This window comes from Centrocercus urophasianus, unplaced genomic scaffold, assembly GCF_019232065.1.
Source record: "Centrocercus urophasianus isolate 14NV4802_14NV808 unplaced genomic scaffold, USGS_Curo_1.0 seq_11, whole genome shotgun sequence".
Taxonomy (NCBI): Eukaryota; Metazoa; Chordata; class Aves; order Galliformes; family Phasianidae; genus Centrocercus; species Centrocercus urophasianus.
This window is the reverse complement of record NW_024884253.1, coordinates 19906654-19921843: the sequence shown is the minus strand read 5'-3', so window position 1 is coordinate 19921843 and position 15190 is coordinate 19906654. Positions and strand designations below refer to the sequence as shown.

The 15190-nt window shown below is 36.7% G+C and overlaps 1 protein-coding gene across 6 annotated transcripts in view; it reads left to right on the top strand.

Annotated features, from left to right (window-relative positions):
• VPS13B (vacuolar protein sorting 13 homolog B) overlaps positions 1 to 15190 on the top strand; it is a 417159-nt gene that overhangs the window by 260127 nt on the left and 141842 nt on the right. For all 6 annotated transcript variants that reach the window (XM_042834797.1, XM_042834830.1, XM_042834815.1 and 3 more), the window contains exon 31: positions 9523 to 9726. In XM_042834797.1, the coding sequence (XP_042690731.1) occupies positions 9523 to 9726 (204 nt within the window). The remainder of the gene's footprint in view (positions 1 to 9522; positions 9727 to 15190) is intronic.

Genomic DNA, 15190 nt, shown 5'->3' with positions numbered 1-15190 from the left:
TACCCGTTTTGCTTTGTAGATGATTTTACTTCCATTTCTAAAGTTGTCTCAACATCTCTCAATTTCCCATATTACTCTGTAGAAGATCATGTCAGTGCTGTGAGCTTGCCTGTATGTTCATGGTTAAATGGGTCATTTTCCATCCTGCCTTAGTCTTGGTACACACCTGAGGAAGCTCAAATCTTACTTACGATGTTAGTAAATCCATATAAATCTAAATACTAGGATCATAATATATATTTATTGCATTTCAGAATGTAAGAGAGCAGTTCAGAACCATGTAAACATCTAGTTTTAATAACAGCCAGCTACGGCTTCGTAACCTATGAACTGGAGTACGTCTGGTTGAACCTAAATATTTACTGAGGTATTTTTGTTGTCCAAAAGTAGTTTATGAATTAGTGCTGTCTTTTACACTCTAAGAATCCCTGATAATGAATGAAGAAAATGTATATTGTCTGTCTTTTTCTTCCCCTCTGAAGGCATTTTTAGGATTAAACTCCCCTTCAATATATCATGAGTTCACACAGAATTTGAAAGTGCTATTAACAATAGTTTAATGATGTTTTAAGGAAGACAAAATAGTGTTTTTGAACGTGAAAGGTGATATATTTCATAAATTTCTACCAAGACAGTTTCCCAATGATATTATAAGTAAGAAATAAAAGCACTGCAGGGACTAGAGGAAAATAGAAGGAAAGGTGATAATTTTTGAAGAATGACAAGTACATCATCTTGTTTAAGTAATTTTATGCTGAAAACCCGTTAAGCTGTTACTGGTATGCCACTAGTATTGGCATATCTTACATTTTCAAATTCAATATTTTTTTAAAATCAGCATTATTAATGCAATTGTTCTGCAAAAAGAAAAAGAAGTACAAGTGGCATCTTGCAAGGTTGATCTATGCCAAAGTTAACATGAATTGTGATTTGGAAAGCTAAACAGTTAAACATTCATGATTTAGAGTTGTTTCCCCTTGTACTATATGTGCTGCAAACATCTATTACAATATACACGTGCTGAAAATATGCATAATAGGTACTGTTTAATATAAAGGAAAACTAGTATTTATTTGTTCCTAATGTTCTATAATATTTCTTACAGAAATTGACTGAATTTTAGGTATGATTTTGATATACTGACACAACAATGCAAAAATATCCCACCTCAAGTCCGTTTGTCAAACTATAGTCAGTATGTCTTGTAGATTTAACCTTTGTACCAGTCCTGTATAACTTAAAGAAATTGCAGAAAGAAATTAAAGTCTGTGTTCAGTGCAACTCAACCTTGGTATTTCCAGGTGAATTTCTAGTCCAACAGAAAATAATGAGTTGTTGTATCACTAAACGAGGTGAAACAACCAACTACAACACAGTACAGTGCAGGATAAAAGCAATGGTGAAAGCACAAGCTTGTTTACTCAGTTGTGTGGTAAATCAAGCGCACATGAAATATTTAAGAATTCAAAATTAAAGATGCTCTTACAGCCAAACAGCCTTAAGTTTTGAGATAAAATTATGTCTACCATGAATCAAAAAAGCACAGAAGTGTTTGGGTTCTGTTGTATTTTGACTTCTTTTTGCTAAACCCTCCACCCCCACTCAGACTTCCATCCCACCCAGTTAAACTCTTCAAGCTCTGTTCTTGCTGGCTCTTATTTAGAGAAACTCTTTTCCACTTGTTTTTCCTAGAAACACTTGGTATCCAAAAATATCCTGCAGACCTTCCCTTGGAATTGTGCATACTTATCATTTATACAGTCTGTCAACTGTATATTTATACTACGCTCCCTGAATTTGAGTGAATGCTTAAAAAATATAATGAGATTCCTCAAAGTGTCTAAACATTAAACAGTATAAAAATGAAAAACTGATCTTTTAAAGTTTAGGCTTGCTCAGGCTGTTATTTTTGCTGTGGAATTTAAACAATAAAGTTACAAAAGTCATTAAACCAGATGGCATCTAAATGCACAGCTGCAAATTTCAGCTTTGTTTTGTTTTATGCTTTTTTTGACAGGTTAAAATTACTTTATCATTCTATACCTTATCATCACAGGATCGTTCTGTTCCACATACAGTGCTAGAAAAGAACTGCACTGCGCAAGTTCTTTGATTTATTTGCAGGAAATGACAGTATCAGAGCCCTTGGTGCATGGGGCTACTTTTAAATATCTGGTCACCTCGCTGTAGATGTAGAACATTTCATGCCTATAGAATTAGAGGAAGGAGGCACCAGGCCAAAGCGTTTGATGTGTGATCTACTGTAATTCCTCTTAGATGTTCTGTGGCTTCTTATGATGAATACGCCGCTACCAATCCTAACCTTGTAGTGTTCCATTTCACTAAAATTTGACCTCCCTAAATGGTTAGGAAGGAGGATTAGAGTAGAAATCACCTGGAACCAGCACAGTGCTTAGTGGATGTGGAAGAATGCTGTTATTTTGAACACTAAATATGTACCCACTGGATTTCAAAATACAAATGTTTAAGTAGTTACATAAATCTTGTTAAAAAGTATCCTATCACTGTCCACCATTGTGAACAGCCATTCCCCCTTCTGTTCATATGCTCTCTTCGAGTATTGGAAGGCCACAAGGAGGTCTCTATTGAGCCTTCTCTTCTACAAGCTGAACAATCCCAGTTCCTTCAACCTTTCCTCACAGAGAGGTGCTCCAGCCTTCTGATCATCTTAATGGCCCTACTCTGGACCCTCTCCAACAGCTCCCTGTCTTTTTTGTATTGGGGGCTCCAGTATTCCAGATGGGGCCTCACAAGAGCAGAATAGAGGGGGACAATCACCTCCCTCTCCCTGCTTGGCCACCCCTTTTTTGATGCAACTCAGAACACAGTTTGCCTTCTGGGCTGCAAGGGCACACTGCTGACTCATGTCCAGCTTCTCATCTACCAGAATCCCCAAGTCCTTCACAGGGCTGCTCTCAAGGAGATCTTCCCCCAGCTTGTATAAATACCTGGGATTGCCCTGACCCAAGTGCAGCACCCTGCACTTGGCCTTATTGAACCTCATTAGGTTTTCATGGGCCCACAGCTTCCTCCCTCTTTTTTTTTTTTTTTGAGAGGGAGGAGAGGGGGTGAGGTGGGCTGTGGGGCAGGATGTCAGCCACCTGTGCAGAATATTAAATTCATTTTTCCAGATTTATTCTTCTGTATGTTCAAAGCAAAGTCTCCTTTCTCTTCCATATTATTGTAGCTCAACGGAAAACAGTCCTTTTAAAATGGTTTAGGGTGAAAATAAATATCTGTGCAATTCAGTAGTAGTAGCTAGTGAAACTGATCAAGTTAAGGACACAAAGTATATAGCCAAAAGAAAAGTGATTAATTGAAATTTTTCCAGTTTTCATCTCTGAGCAATTTCATTAAGAACTGGGATTTTGTCTGTATTGTTGTATTTACAAAAAGCCTGAACAGCTTACAAAGTAATTGTAAGGGAAGACGTGTCTGCTACAGCTTGGCAAGAAACAGCTGTGCTGAAAAGTTCTAGTAAAAAGGAAATAGCATATTCTGATAAGATTTCTGAACGAAATTAGATAGTTTATTATTACTGTTGTTACATTCTTTGGAAGACAGAGTTATTGATAAACAACTGGGCAGTTTGTGTTTCTGCCGATCCTGTTTGTTTCATATGTGACTGTTTAATACCTGGCTTGAAGGTATTTACAAGAAACAGCTGTAGCATGACTACCTTCCCTTAGTGTGACTGTCTTCAGGGAGTTGATGTATTAGTAGAATTCTGCATTGTGGTTCAAATGTCTTGAAGCTAAGGTATCTTGAAAAAGCTGTAAATCAAACTTGTTCTCAAAACATTATTTTCTAAGCATATATCTGACATGTCAATATATGTTTGGGACTCTAGGGAGAATGTCGCACAATGACACTCATCTGAACCTTGGTGCTCTTCTTGGACTGTCTGTTCTGGGTGGTTGTGGGTCTGGACTGTCTGTAGACAGGCAGATTCTGTTGTCTTTTGATTTTTCCCCAGGCACTCTGACATTCATGTTTTGAATTATTTCTTAGTGTACATATAAATACATAGTAGAATCTTTGTTTGTTTACTTATTTATTTATTTGTTTTTATTTGAAAGCCCTCAGTTCCATAGTTTCTCCAATTTCCGCCTGTTTTTAAGTTATCTAGACATCTTTAGCATTTTAACACTTGTACCATTTCTCTCTTAGCAAAGATATTCAACCGTAGTTACAAAGAAAGCAAAAGAAACCAAAGTACCTAAGAGACACAAGTGATGCATTTAACCAGCATTAGATTAAGACAGGATAATTATCCAAATTGTTCCTTTGACCATTGCTTAACTGTATCAATTGTTTGAAACTGCCTAGCACAATCACAAGAAGTTTTTCTTTATGTTTCAGTCACTACTTGTCTTCTTTTTTTCAGCATGGTTATTTCACAAGTAATCCACTTCTTAAGGTGATTTATGTCTAGTTAGGAAAGTTGTAAGCATATGTATGTTTTGTAGTTCTAAGTATGGCTGTTGGTGATTAGAGTAAGTATTCCATTGGAATTCAATTAATTCCAGCTTCTTCCTTAAATTTAGTATGATGTGATGCATTTGTCAACTGTGTAGATGTCTAGCAGTGTTCAGTCATTTTTACTTTGCTCATGGAACTAGGACTAATGTTTTCACTTACAGGGGTCCTCCAAAACTGAAGCTAAATATTTTAACCACTTCGACTTAGAGGACACCCACAGAATTCCCTACAGAATTCACCCACTATGTAGGGAATTCCGTAGGCAAGGCTGGTGCGTCTGTCTGTATAGAGCATGATATTAATGAGCTAATAAGGGAAATTAATAAGGGAGAACATAAGTTTCATTCTTATGAAACAGATGCTTTTGAAGATTGACTGTAATATTAAAATGAAAGTGAACAAGATAGCATCACTTGCTAATCAGCAAGGCATGAAACAGGAGTTATAATGTACTGAGCTTATATTTGCATTTGATCATGGTATTGCTGAGATGAGAATTATATATAAGACAGATTCACTTGATAGAATAATTATATTAATAGAATAATATAGAATATATTATAGAATAATATAGAATATCTAGAATAATTCTAGACAGAAATTGATGGCATCCAATCCAGGTTATGCTGCCAGCAAGCGTACGGAGTTCTTCTGCAGCTTAGCCAGCCACATGTGGCATAGTTCTGAGGGGAAAAAGCAGAGACAGTGAGAAGAGTGTTTGAGAGCCTGTTCTGCTGACCCAGATTAAACTGTTTCCATCATCCCAGAAATCATAAAACACTGTGTTAAGCTACAGATGAGTCTCTGTAGGGACAGATGGCAGGGTGGGAAAGCAAAGCCAAAGTTACTTTTATGAAAGATATGGAAGTCAGGCTCTGCAGCAGAATTATGTACAAAATTTTAGAAATTTACCAGGACCTTCCCTTCTGGCCTGAGGATACATTCTTTTTCTTTCTTGCAGTAAAGAAAGTTTTATTAGCTACAGCTTTTCTTCAGTTTTAGTGCCCTGATAGCATCTTCCTCCTCCGAACTGCCTTGTTCTGTGCTCTTTTTTTATTTTCCTTCTCATTCTGACAAACACATTTTTAATTTCTCCAAACTCAGACAAATCCGAGATGTCTATCATGAACTGCCATGGTTCAGAGTTTATTTTATTCATGTTTTAAGAATTGGCCTATGTAGCACCTGTTCAGTGATTCTGGGGGAAGTTCAGTTTTTCTCCCAGCAGCTCAAGCTTTAGATTCTTTGTGGCAATGTCATCTACTTGCTCTTAGAGTGAAGGGGAAAAAAATAATAAAAGAAATGTTGCAGCTTATCAGAAAGCTGATTTCTGTCAGTGGTTTTATTGATGAAAGCTCAGCACTTTGAATGCCTGGTGTTGAGATGCCTTGGGTTCATGTCTTTCTCTCTGCCCTTAAGATCATGCCCTGTGGCATCTCACTTTAAATGGAGCATCCCATTGCTTCCCTAAAAAACAGTTGTTTCGCATTTCCCCTATTGTTACATGTTCAGTGGCCTTGTTGGGGAGAATATGTTAAGAAATTGTATTGAATGGGATGAGAAAAAGGCAGTTAAGGAGCACAATGTCAGTGATTTCAACGCCACCAGTTCAGTCACCATAGCACAGGACAAGATGCCACTGGTTTTGCCCCAGTAAAGTTGAAGATATTTTTTGATCCAAGCTTACTGTCTGTTTCCTTTGCTATTAGAGTAGGAAACATATTTTACCATCAGGGCAGAACCTTTCATTTGGTTGTGTAGATTTGTTTGTCATCTCTTCACCTGGAAAGGGAAATGAGCACACAGAGATCTATTGAATGCTGACAGAAATTACCTGTTATGTGTGAACTCTGTGAATATTTCTTAATTGTGACATAATACTCAGACTTTAAATGCCATTTTCCTGACTTATTTACTTATTCTGTAGATCTCAGATGAGTTATAAGTGAAGAGATTTAACTTTTTTACAGTGAGTCCCAGAATTTTGCCTGTTCAGCAGTGTGTAGTAACTGGTTCAACATGGGCTGTTTCTTTTATAAACATGCAAAAAGCCAAACCCAACCTTAATCAATTTCAAAAGAAAAGCATTTCTTTTCTTTTCCTGTTGCATGCTTATGTTCTTCTTTGCTTATGATCTTACTATTATTGATCAACTGTTGTGCTCTATACCACCTGCTGAAAGGTTTAGATGGGATAGTAAGATTGTATTCAGAAGAGAGAAGCAATTAAAATCATAACTCCTCCAGCACATTTCAGCTGGTAATATTACTTTTATTCTAGAGGAAGAGAAGTCATTAATCTGTTTACTCTTTTCTCTGATTTATTTGCTGTAGGGATTTTGAAAGCTACAGAATGAGAAAGACTGCAAAGCTCATTCATAGTGTCTGTGATTAGGCCAACTGTGCTTTATTTTAACTTACTTTCATCCTTCTAAAAAGGAATACCTTTAATTAAACTGGGGGTGTACTTACAAAGACAGTTGGTAAAGAAAGCCACAAGTGTGTGGTCATGTGGATGTCTCTGTGTGTATTTGGGGGGGAAAAAAAAGCAGTATTTTGAATCTTGTATGAATTTGGCAGCATGTACTTTCTGAGAGTAATAATGAGTTTGATCAAAATGCCAGTGCATTGATAACTACTCCTTGTTGATTACATATTTGTATCATACGTATATCTTTAAATGGGTGACCTGTAGAAAATTTTGAAAGGTGCATCAAAAGGAGCAGAAGAAAAGGGTTGTATTATATAGACATTGTTAATAGAGGAGCAGAATGCAGTTTTTATATGAGCATGAAGTTGTTAGGCTGTGATATACCAAAGCATTACAGACAGCGTTATCCAGTCCTTGAGATCTTACAACACTAATTGGATGAAGTAAAAGAAAAGAACCAATAAACATACCTTATACTAGCCTTGCAATTCACCAGTATCCTGTGTCTGAATGGTAGCACTATGTATTTTGCTGTAGCTAAGTGTGTTTGCCAAAGAGTGATTTCATTGTTTTTTATATTTAAATAAGTAATTTATGAGGGGAAGAAAGCTGTTGTCGCAATGTGGAGTTTCAAATCGATGCATGCAGCCAAATTTCATTCTAGGAATTCAGTACACCAGGTCATGGTTGTGCCGAACAAGGCTAAGGAATGCAGTTCTCTGTGCGGCTTAATGCAAGTTCTCAAACTCCTCATAAAAGAGTGAATGGAAAATACTCTTTACTGTTAAGTATAGGAGAGAATGATTCATTATGCAGATGAAATTATCATGTTCTGTATTTTGTATACTTATGCATTTTTAATAAAATATGCAATTTGGTGCTTTACTTTCAGTATGTTTCACAAAACATATGTTCCCGTATTTATTTGCATTAAGAAAGCATGCAAATAGATGCTGTACCATACAATAATCTAGAAAACAAAACTACATACAAATTAATGGAATAATTCCTTGAAAGAATAATAAAATATGCAGTTGTTGTTGTGGTTAGATCTCTCTGTGTGAAAAGCTGACAAACACATTCCTAAGTTTTGAGAAAACACATTTAATTTTGAAGTGCCACTACTGACATAAAATGTTTTCAGTGTATTTCAGCTGAGCATTTTAGACGGGATTAGGGCTACAGAACAGTATGATCACACATCCTCGAAAAGAGCAACTTGGCAGAACTGTTGGCTTTCCTGCAATTTGGATGCCTCTATTAATATCCACCATATTAAATAATAAATTATGGTAATCGCTACCATATTCTATCTGCAGTTTCAACTGTGTTTGGGTTTGGACAGCAATGGGACTTAATTTTGAATTTGATCACACATCTCTGGATTGCATATTAATACCTATAGTTTGCATCAGTGTATGCATCACAGTTTGTGATGTGCTGCTTTAATCCTTATTTATTTTTAGATTGTTAATCTCAATGGTTATATGAATAGCAAAACTATTAAGTTCTCTGTGGAGACAGCATTTATTTACAAAATGACAATTCTGATATAAGACAGTGACTGAGGATGGAATACTACACTGGATGGCATATGCAAGCTAAAAGCTGAAACTTCAACTTATTAAAAATAGATTACACTGTGACTGGATCATGAATTCAAAACAAAAATAATTAGGTATCGTGTCCTAGCTTGTTAAAAAAAAAAAAAAAAAAAAAAAAGCCCAGTTTTGCTTTTTTATTACGTTATAAAGTGAGTATTGTGGATAAAATTCTCTTGTTGCCAATGAAGAAGAAGCATGATCATTTACTGAAGCCTTACTTGTGTTAGGAGAAGGCAAATTGAAATAGTAGGCCATTCCAGATCTCTCTTCTAGTACTGGTTAGAACAAAAGCTGTCCTGGTGTGACTGTTCCCCAAGCTCGGCTGGAAATAAAAATATTCTGTTAAATCTAATGGAGTAGAGTTTTGCGTAATCTACAAGTAATGTAGTTCACTCAAAAATGCTTTTTTTTTCCTTCTGAGAAGAATTTTTGTGACACAACACTTTGCTGAAATTCTATGTTAAGAAGGTATTTTCCATTGTCTTGAAATGTTGTTTTTAATTTTTATTCCTTCAGATAAGTTTGAACAACTATCTTTCAGTAAAATTGTTTTATACTGTTATGCAGCTATTCTTTTTGAAGATTTGAATAAGACATCCTTTATCTATTCAGTAGAAGTACCTGCTTTCCCATAAGGCTGTTTGTATGGACCTATTGAAAGTCCACTGAAGTTAATGAATTGATCTCATATATTGACTTTGGTGAACCTATCTAAACTTTGAAATGTATTTATTTGTATATCTCTCATTCAAACCCATTGTGTAAATGCAGCTGAATACTTTTGAAGGCTTAAACTAATGCTTAGATGTAACTGGGAGTGCCAAAACAGACACCTAACTTTTCATATTTTTGTGTCTTTTCTTAATTTTCTTTTTAAGCAAAATTTGTTCATAACATTTTTTAATCCAATTTTGACCTTAAAACCTCACTGCTCTATATGTTGCAGCTTGTTCTGAAGTGCCACTTTTTTGTGTTGGCATTGCAGGAGGGCACTGACTCTTGGAGTACTTCGAGACCCTGGATCCGAGGTTGAAGACAGACAATATCAGATAGACCTTCAGTCTATAAACATCGGTACTGCTCACTGGAATCAGCTGAAACCAGAGAAAGAAAATGGAAAAGGAGGGATTTTGCCAGAGAGTGAAAGGAATTCTCAAAATCCAGCACTTGAATGGAACATGGCCAGTAGGTGAGAACTTTTTTTTTTTTTAAACTTACTCTCTACTAAAGTTACACAGCATAAACATTGCAGATACCATTTACAGTCTGAATCAGCTAGTTCTATATTGTCTTTTGCTCTGCGAGCACATTTGCATGGAGTTTTGGATTATGCATTTAAAGTGAATATTGCCATTATTGTTATGCTGTAATTGCTGTCTAGTTATTGTGTCTTTTTTTTTTTTTTCTATTATAAGCTCATTTCTTAGTGGCTTACTGTCATGTCCATAAAAATAACTCCAGGGCTGAGACTTGGCATTCAGCATCTTGGTCTACAAGCAACAGGAGGTTTTGTTTTTGTTTTTTAACTTCTTTTGTTTGTATTTTTACAAAACTTGAGTAAAACCAGCTTAGACATTTTTAAGTTAGAGGAGGATGAAGTAGAACATTTCCTATTGGTTCTGAACTGGCTTTTTTTTTTTTTTTGCACTTCTGTAACTAAAACCAGACAAATGTTTAGAAGGAGATACTTCAAGTGAATCTTTGTTGTTGTATTTTGTGTGATACACAAGTGAAGTGCTGCCCTCTAGTTAAACTAAGACTGAAATATCACAGAATCACAGAATTGTAGGGGTTGGAAGGGACCTCCAGAGATCATCGAGTCCAACCCCCCTGCCAAAGCAGGTTCCCTACAGCAGGTCACACAGGTAGGCATCCAGGCAGGTCTTGAATATCTCCAGAGAAGGAGACTCCACCACCTCCCTGGGCAGCCTGTTCCAGTGCTCCGTCACCTCACTGTAAAGAAGTTCTTGAGCACATTTGTGCAGAACTTCCTATGCTGCAGTTTCCGGTCGTTTCCCCTTGTCCTGTCTCCACTCACCACTGAAAACAGTCTGGCCTCACCATTCTGCCCCCCACACCTTAGATATTTATAGACCTGGATCAGGTCCCCTCTCAGTCTTCTTTTCTCAAGGCTGAACAGACCCAGTTCACTCAGCCTTTCCTCATAGGAGAGATGCTCCAGGCCCTTCACCATCTTTGTGGCCCTCCGCTGGACTCTTTCCAAGAGATCCTTGTCTTTTTTGTACTGGGGAGCCCAGAACTGGACGCAGTACTCCAGATGAGGCCTTACCAGGGCAGAGTAGAGGGGGAGGATCACCTCCCTCGACCTGCTGGCCACGCTCTTTTTAATGCATCCCAGGATGCCATTGGCCCTCTTGGCCACAAGGGCACACTGCTGGCTCATGGCCAACCTGTCGTCCACCAGGACACCCAGGTCCCTCGCTGCAGAGCTCCTCTCCAGCAGGTCATCCCCCAGCCTGTACTGGCGAATATATAAAAATATATAAAATATAAAGCCTACTTGGTATTTTAAGTTTTTAAATTTGAAATTATTAAAGGGTAGTTTATTTTTTCTAACTTTGAGGTTTCTGAATTTTTGATTCTAGCTTTAATATGCTTTTTATACTCTATTAGTTCATTTGTATTTAAAACTGAATTTTTGTAGGTTATGTAGCAGTCAGAGAGTTGTCTTTTCAGACAGACAGGAATAAGGTTTGATAGCAAAAAGCAAGTTTTCAGAGGTCATTTTGAGTTCTGCCAGAAGAAGTCTGTTGGCATACACTTTTTTTGCCTTGATTTAGAAGCCCTTTGTCCTGAAAAACAACCCACTCTTTATGAAATGTATGCACAACTTTGTGGCTCCCAAGATACAGTGAATTAGGGGGTATGTTTCTGAAAGTAATGTAGAAAAGTGGGGGGAATCATTAGGAAGGAAAAAAATTGAGTTATTGCTGGTTTAATTTTCAAGAAAAGGGGAGATGACAGGAATCTGAGAGGTTTTCCTGAAAGTGAAGCAAGCTGTAGCAGAAGAAGCTCCATGAGGATGGCATGCAGCCTAAGGTTTCTATGTGATGACTTGATGAAAGACTGAAAGAGCACATAAGGCCCCTCTGGAGGAGTATGCACAGGAAGAGGATGTGACCAATAATAAATTCTAGTTTATCACTAAAATACAGGGGCAGTACAAGTAAATCTAACGAAAGCAACGGTATAAACCACAAGGAAGTGACTGAATACAGATAGCAATTTAAACACGGTGCTATTATTGGTTCTTCGTTTATATGATCACCTGGTTCTTTCCTGACATCCAATGATTTATTTCTATATTTATTACTAAAACAATTGCATAGACAACTTTGCATTTAAATTTTTCAAAATGTATGCATGATCCCTAGATGTTTGGCAAGTTGCCCATCAAGTTTCCTTCTCACTAGACAAAGTAGGGCTACTGGCGCTTTCAAAGGATGGCATTAATTTCCAGAGTCTTCTGTCCAATCTGAGTTGAGCTAACATTAGTAAACCAGTTTGGTACTGACTGTTCTTTCCCTTTCCATTGGTGACTGGAATCACATTGCCAGAAGTCTTTGGTCTGAGCTTTATGGTTATAGGATTTTGATGGGAAATTTAGTGGGATTGCTAAAAAGTTATAGAGATAAGAATATGGGAAGCAGCTGTTACAAACAGTCAAAGTTCACCTTTTTTGTATAGCTGCTTGGATATTCTTTTTCTCAGCAGACGTCTTAAATAAAATTTTATTACGATATATTTGACAAGTAAGTAAGTTTTTGAAATTACTTTTAAATGAATTTTCTACTTCTTTTAATGTAAATCAGTTGTAATTAAATACATTAGCTTTTTCTTTCTGGCATACAGTACTGTATTTTAATTCTTGAATTTATTTAAAGAAAAAGCTGGTATGAATGTTGTCTTGTCCTTTTGGCTTAAATTTTTTACACATTTACTACAGTCCTTTTTCAGAATGTTCACATTTTTGCTTTTTAGTTGGCAGTCAGCTTTGCTGCATCTGGGTCTATTTTATGATCTGTGGAAATGTTGTGCTGAGAACTGGAAGAACCCATATTGAACTTTGCCATCCTTTGAGATGTTGCCAGCATGAACCAAGAGGGTGGCTGCGTGGTGTTTTACATGGTGCTTAGTGTTTTCAGGGTGACATTTATCTCAAGATTTACTGTAATTATTATGGGAGTTTTATTCTTTGACCTACTTGCAATACTGCTTTCTTTTTTAATTCTTTATTTTCATTAACATGTTTAACCTGGAACGTAATGATTTTTACTGAGTTATTTTAGTGTTAGTTTCATAATATCATTAAATGTACTACTCCTTGTTTTCACTTATCATTTAGATCCAATATTATGATTCATTAGCTTAACTGGGTTTAAAATTATTTTTTGAGATCTGTTTCTCTCTTACTTAGCTAATTTGTTAGTGTTTAGATGATATGTGGTGCTGTATAGAATCCAATCTGTATCCAAGCACTTGACGTAGAATTGATTACTTCACTGAAAGCTCCAGCATAGGCAATAGCCTATATAACTATTTAACTTATATAATGTAATTTGGAAAGAAAGTAATGTTGCTTTGAGACTAGGTGTTAAATGTGTCATGGAGATTAGTGTAGAGTGTTCAAGAAGAGCTATTCTGGAGTGCTCAGGTGCTGCCTCTGGTGCCTCTGAAGGACACTGCAGAAGTAAAGGGGGAACCTGGAGCTCTGGGGAGAGGAGTTGGGGGGTGTTCTTGCTCAGAAAAACCTGTCTAAATACCAGGCAGTATGAAGGATCAGCAACCGTAACTCTTCCCATTATGACATGTTTATCCTTCACTGTAGATGTTATAAAAAGCTCCCTAATGGTGCAATATATAAAAAGAACACTAGAAACAGTCAGACAGTTCTAATAAGGTTATGTACAAATGAAACCTGTCCACGTTTATTCCCTTTACCAAACAGCATGTGGGGAACTGGGAATACTTAACCAAAAGAAGTTTTCTTGATTGAAAACTGCTTTTTCAGCTTGCAGATCTCCTCCTCCCTCTCCCTCCTCTCAATGGAAAAAACAACAGCCCTAAAGGAAATAAAGAAATACATCCTCTCCTGAGGCCTCGCCCCCATCCCTGTGCAATCCTTCCACAGCTCCCAGCAGCAACTTCTGCTTCCTGCAGCCTGAATAAACTCTGTTAGAAAAAAAAAAAAGAATTAATTGAGCTTAAAAGCATTACTTCTCTGTGTGGTAATGAATTGAGTGTGGCAATATACTGCATTACAGTTCTGTCCTTGGCATTTGACCATCTGGAACAGCTCTCTGCAGCTCTCATTGAGTATGTCAGGAAGCCAATGATCTGTTGTATGAAACTGAACAAAATACCACTCTTGCTTTGCAAGGATCCTCAAAATGTTTCCTGCAGATTTTTCCTTGAATAGTTCTCATTTTCATGCTTTTTTGGAAAGTTGAAATGCAGCTTTCCAAATTCTAATAAAGAAGACCAAGAAAGTGATCGTCAGTAGATCTATGTGTGGAGAAATAGGGATATTTCCCTGTGAATAAAATAATTCTTTTGGAATAAAATATGTTTGCATTCAGGCTTGTATCTCAGTTGCTGTTTTTACTGTATCTGAAGTAATGTTTGTATTCATTCTGTACAAAGTGTAAGCCAGTAACAGAGTACATTATTTCCTTTATTAATCCACAGCATAGAAATGTTGCGCATCATACTTAATGAGATGAAAATTAGTTTTACTGAGATATAATTATTTAACAATAGTTATTCTGAACGGCTGGAGGATGTTTGTGCACTGTCTAATTTTGGTCAGTGGGTATTCCTCAAAGTGTTGTAATGCTACTTCTCTGCCTTGTGATGAGTCTTTGCAACACATCACAGAGATGTAAGGATGTGAATTGTTGCACCTATTGTGAGATGGAGTTTGGAGGCAGGATGCTGCTCATTTTCAGAAATTTCATTAGTTGTTAGATATCCCAGTGGATTTGTGGATCAGGAATTAACTGATTTATACAACTGTAATAGAAGTCTACAAGAGAAAACTCTTTTAAAATCCTAAGTTAGCATGCTAATTATGACGTTTTCAGTTTGCATGCCTCATGCTGCTAAGGAAGGCTATCTGATTATGTGGGATATTACACATTACTACTTTAATTTTGGTTTTCAAATTATGGAACTCTGTGTGAGAATTCATCTTTCTGTAGACAGTAAATTTACATGGCATAAAAAAGCTCTTCGATATAATTCGTGCATCTGTTGTAGATGTCTCTGTTCATTGCAGGGGAGTTGGACTAGATGACTTTTAGAGATCCCTCCCAACTTAAATGATTCTGTTGGTTAGTTCCTAGGTGATGTGCTTTTTAAGTATATAAGCACTCAAACTCTAGTTTAAGTGAAGTATCATTAAAAATAAAAGATATTTAAGGATAAGGCATGCATTTCCAAGTTTCATGTCTAGGCCATGTTTATTTCTTACTGGCTTGTGTTTGCTGCTTGTTAGGATTCTTTCTTTTCCACATGAAAAGACCAAGTTATATTACTTACTGTGCATTTCCATGGCACCATTGTACCTCTTTGATTATTGCCATGTCATCTCTTTGGCAGTCCTTCCTCCTTGTATAAATTCAAAGTGCTCC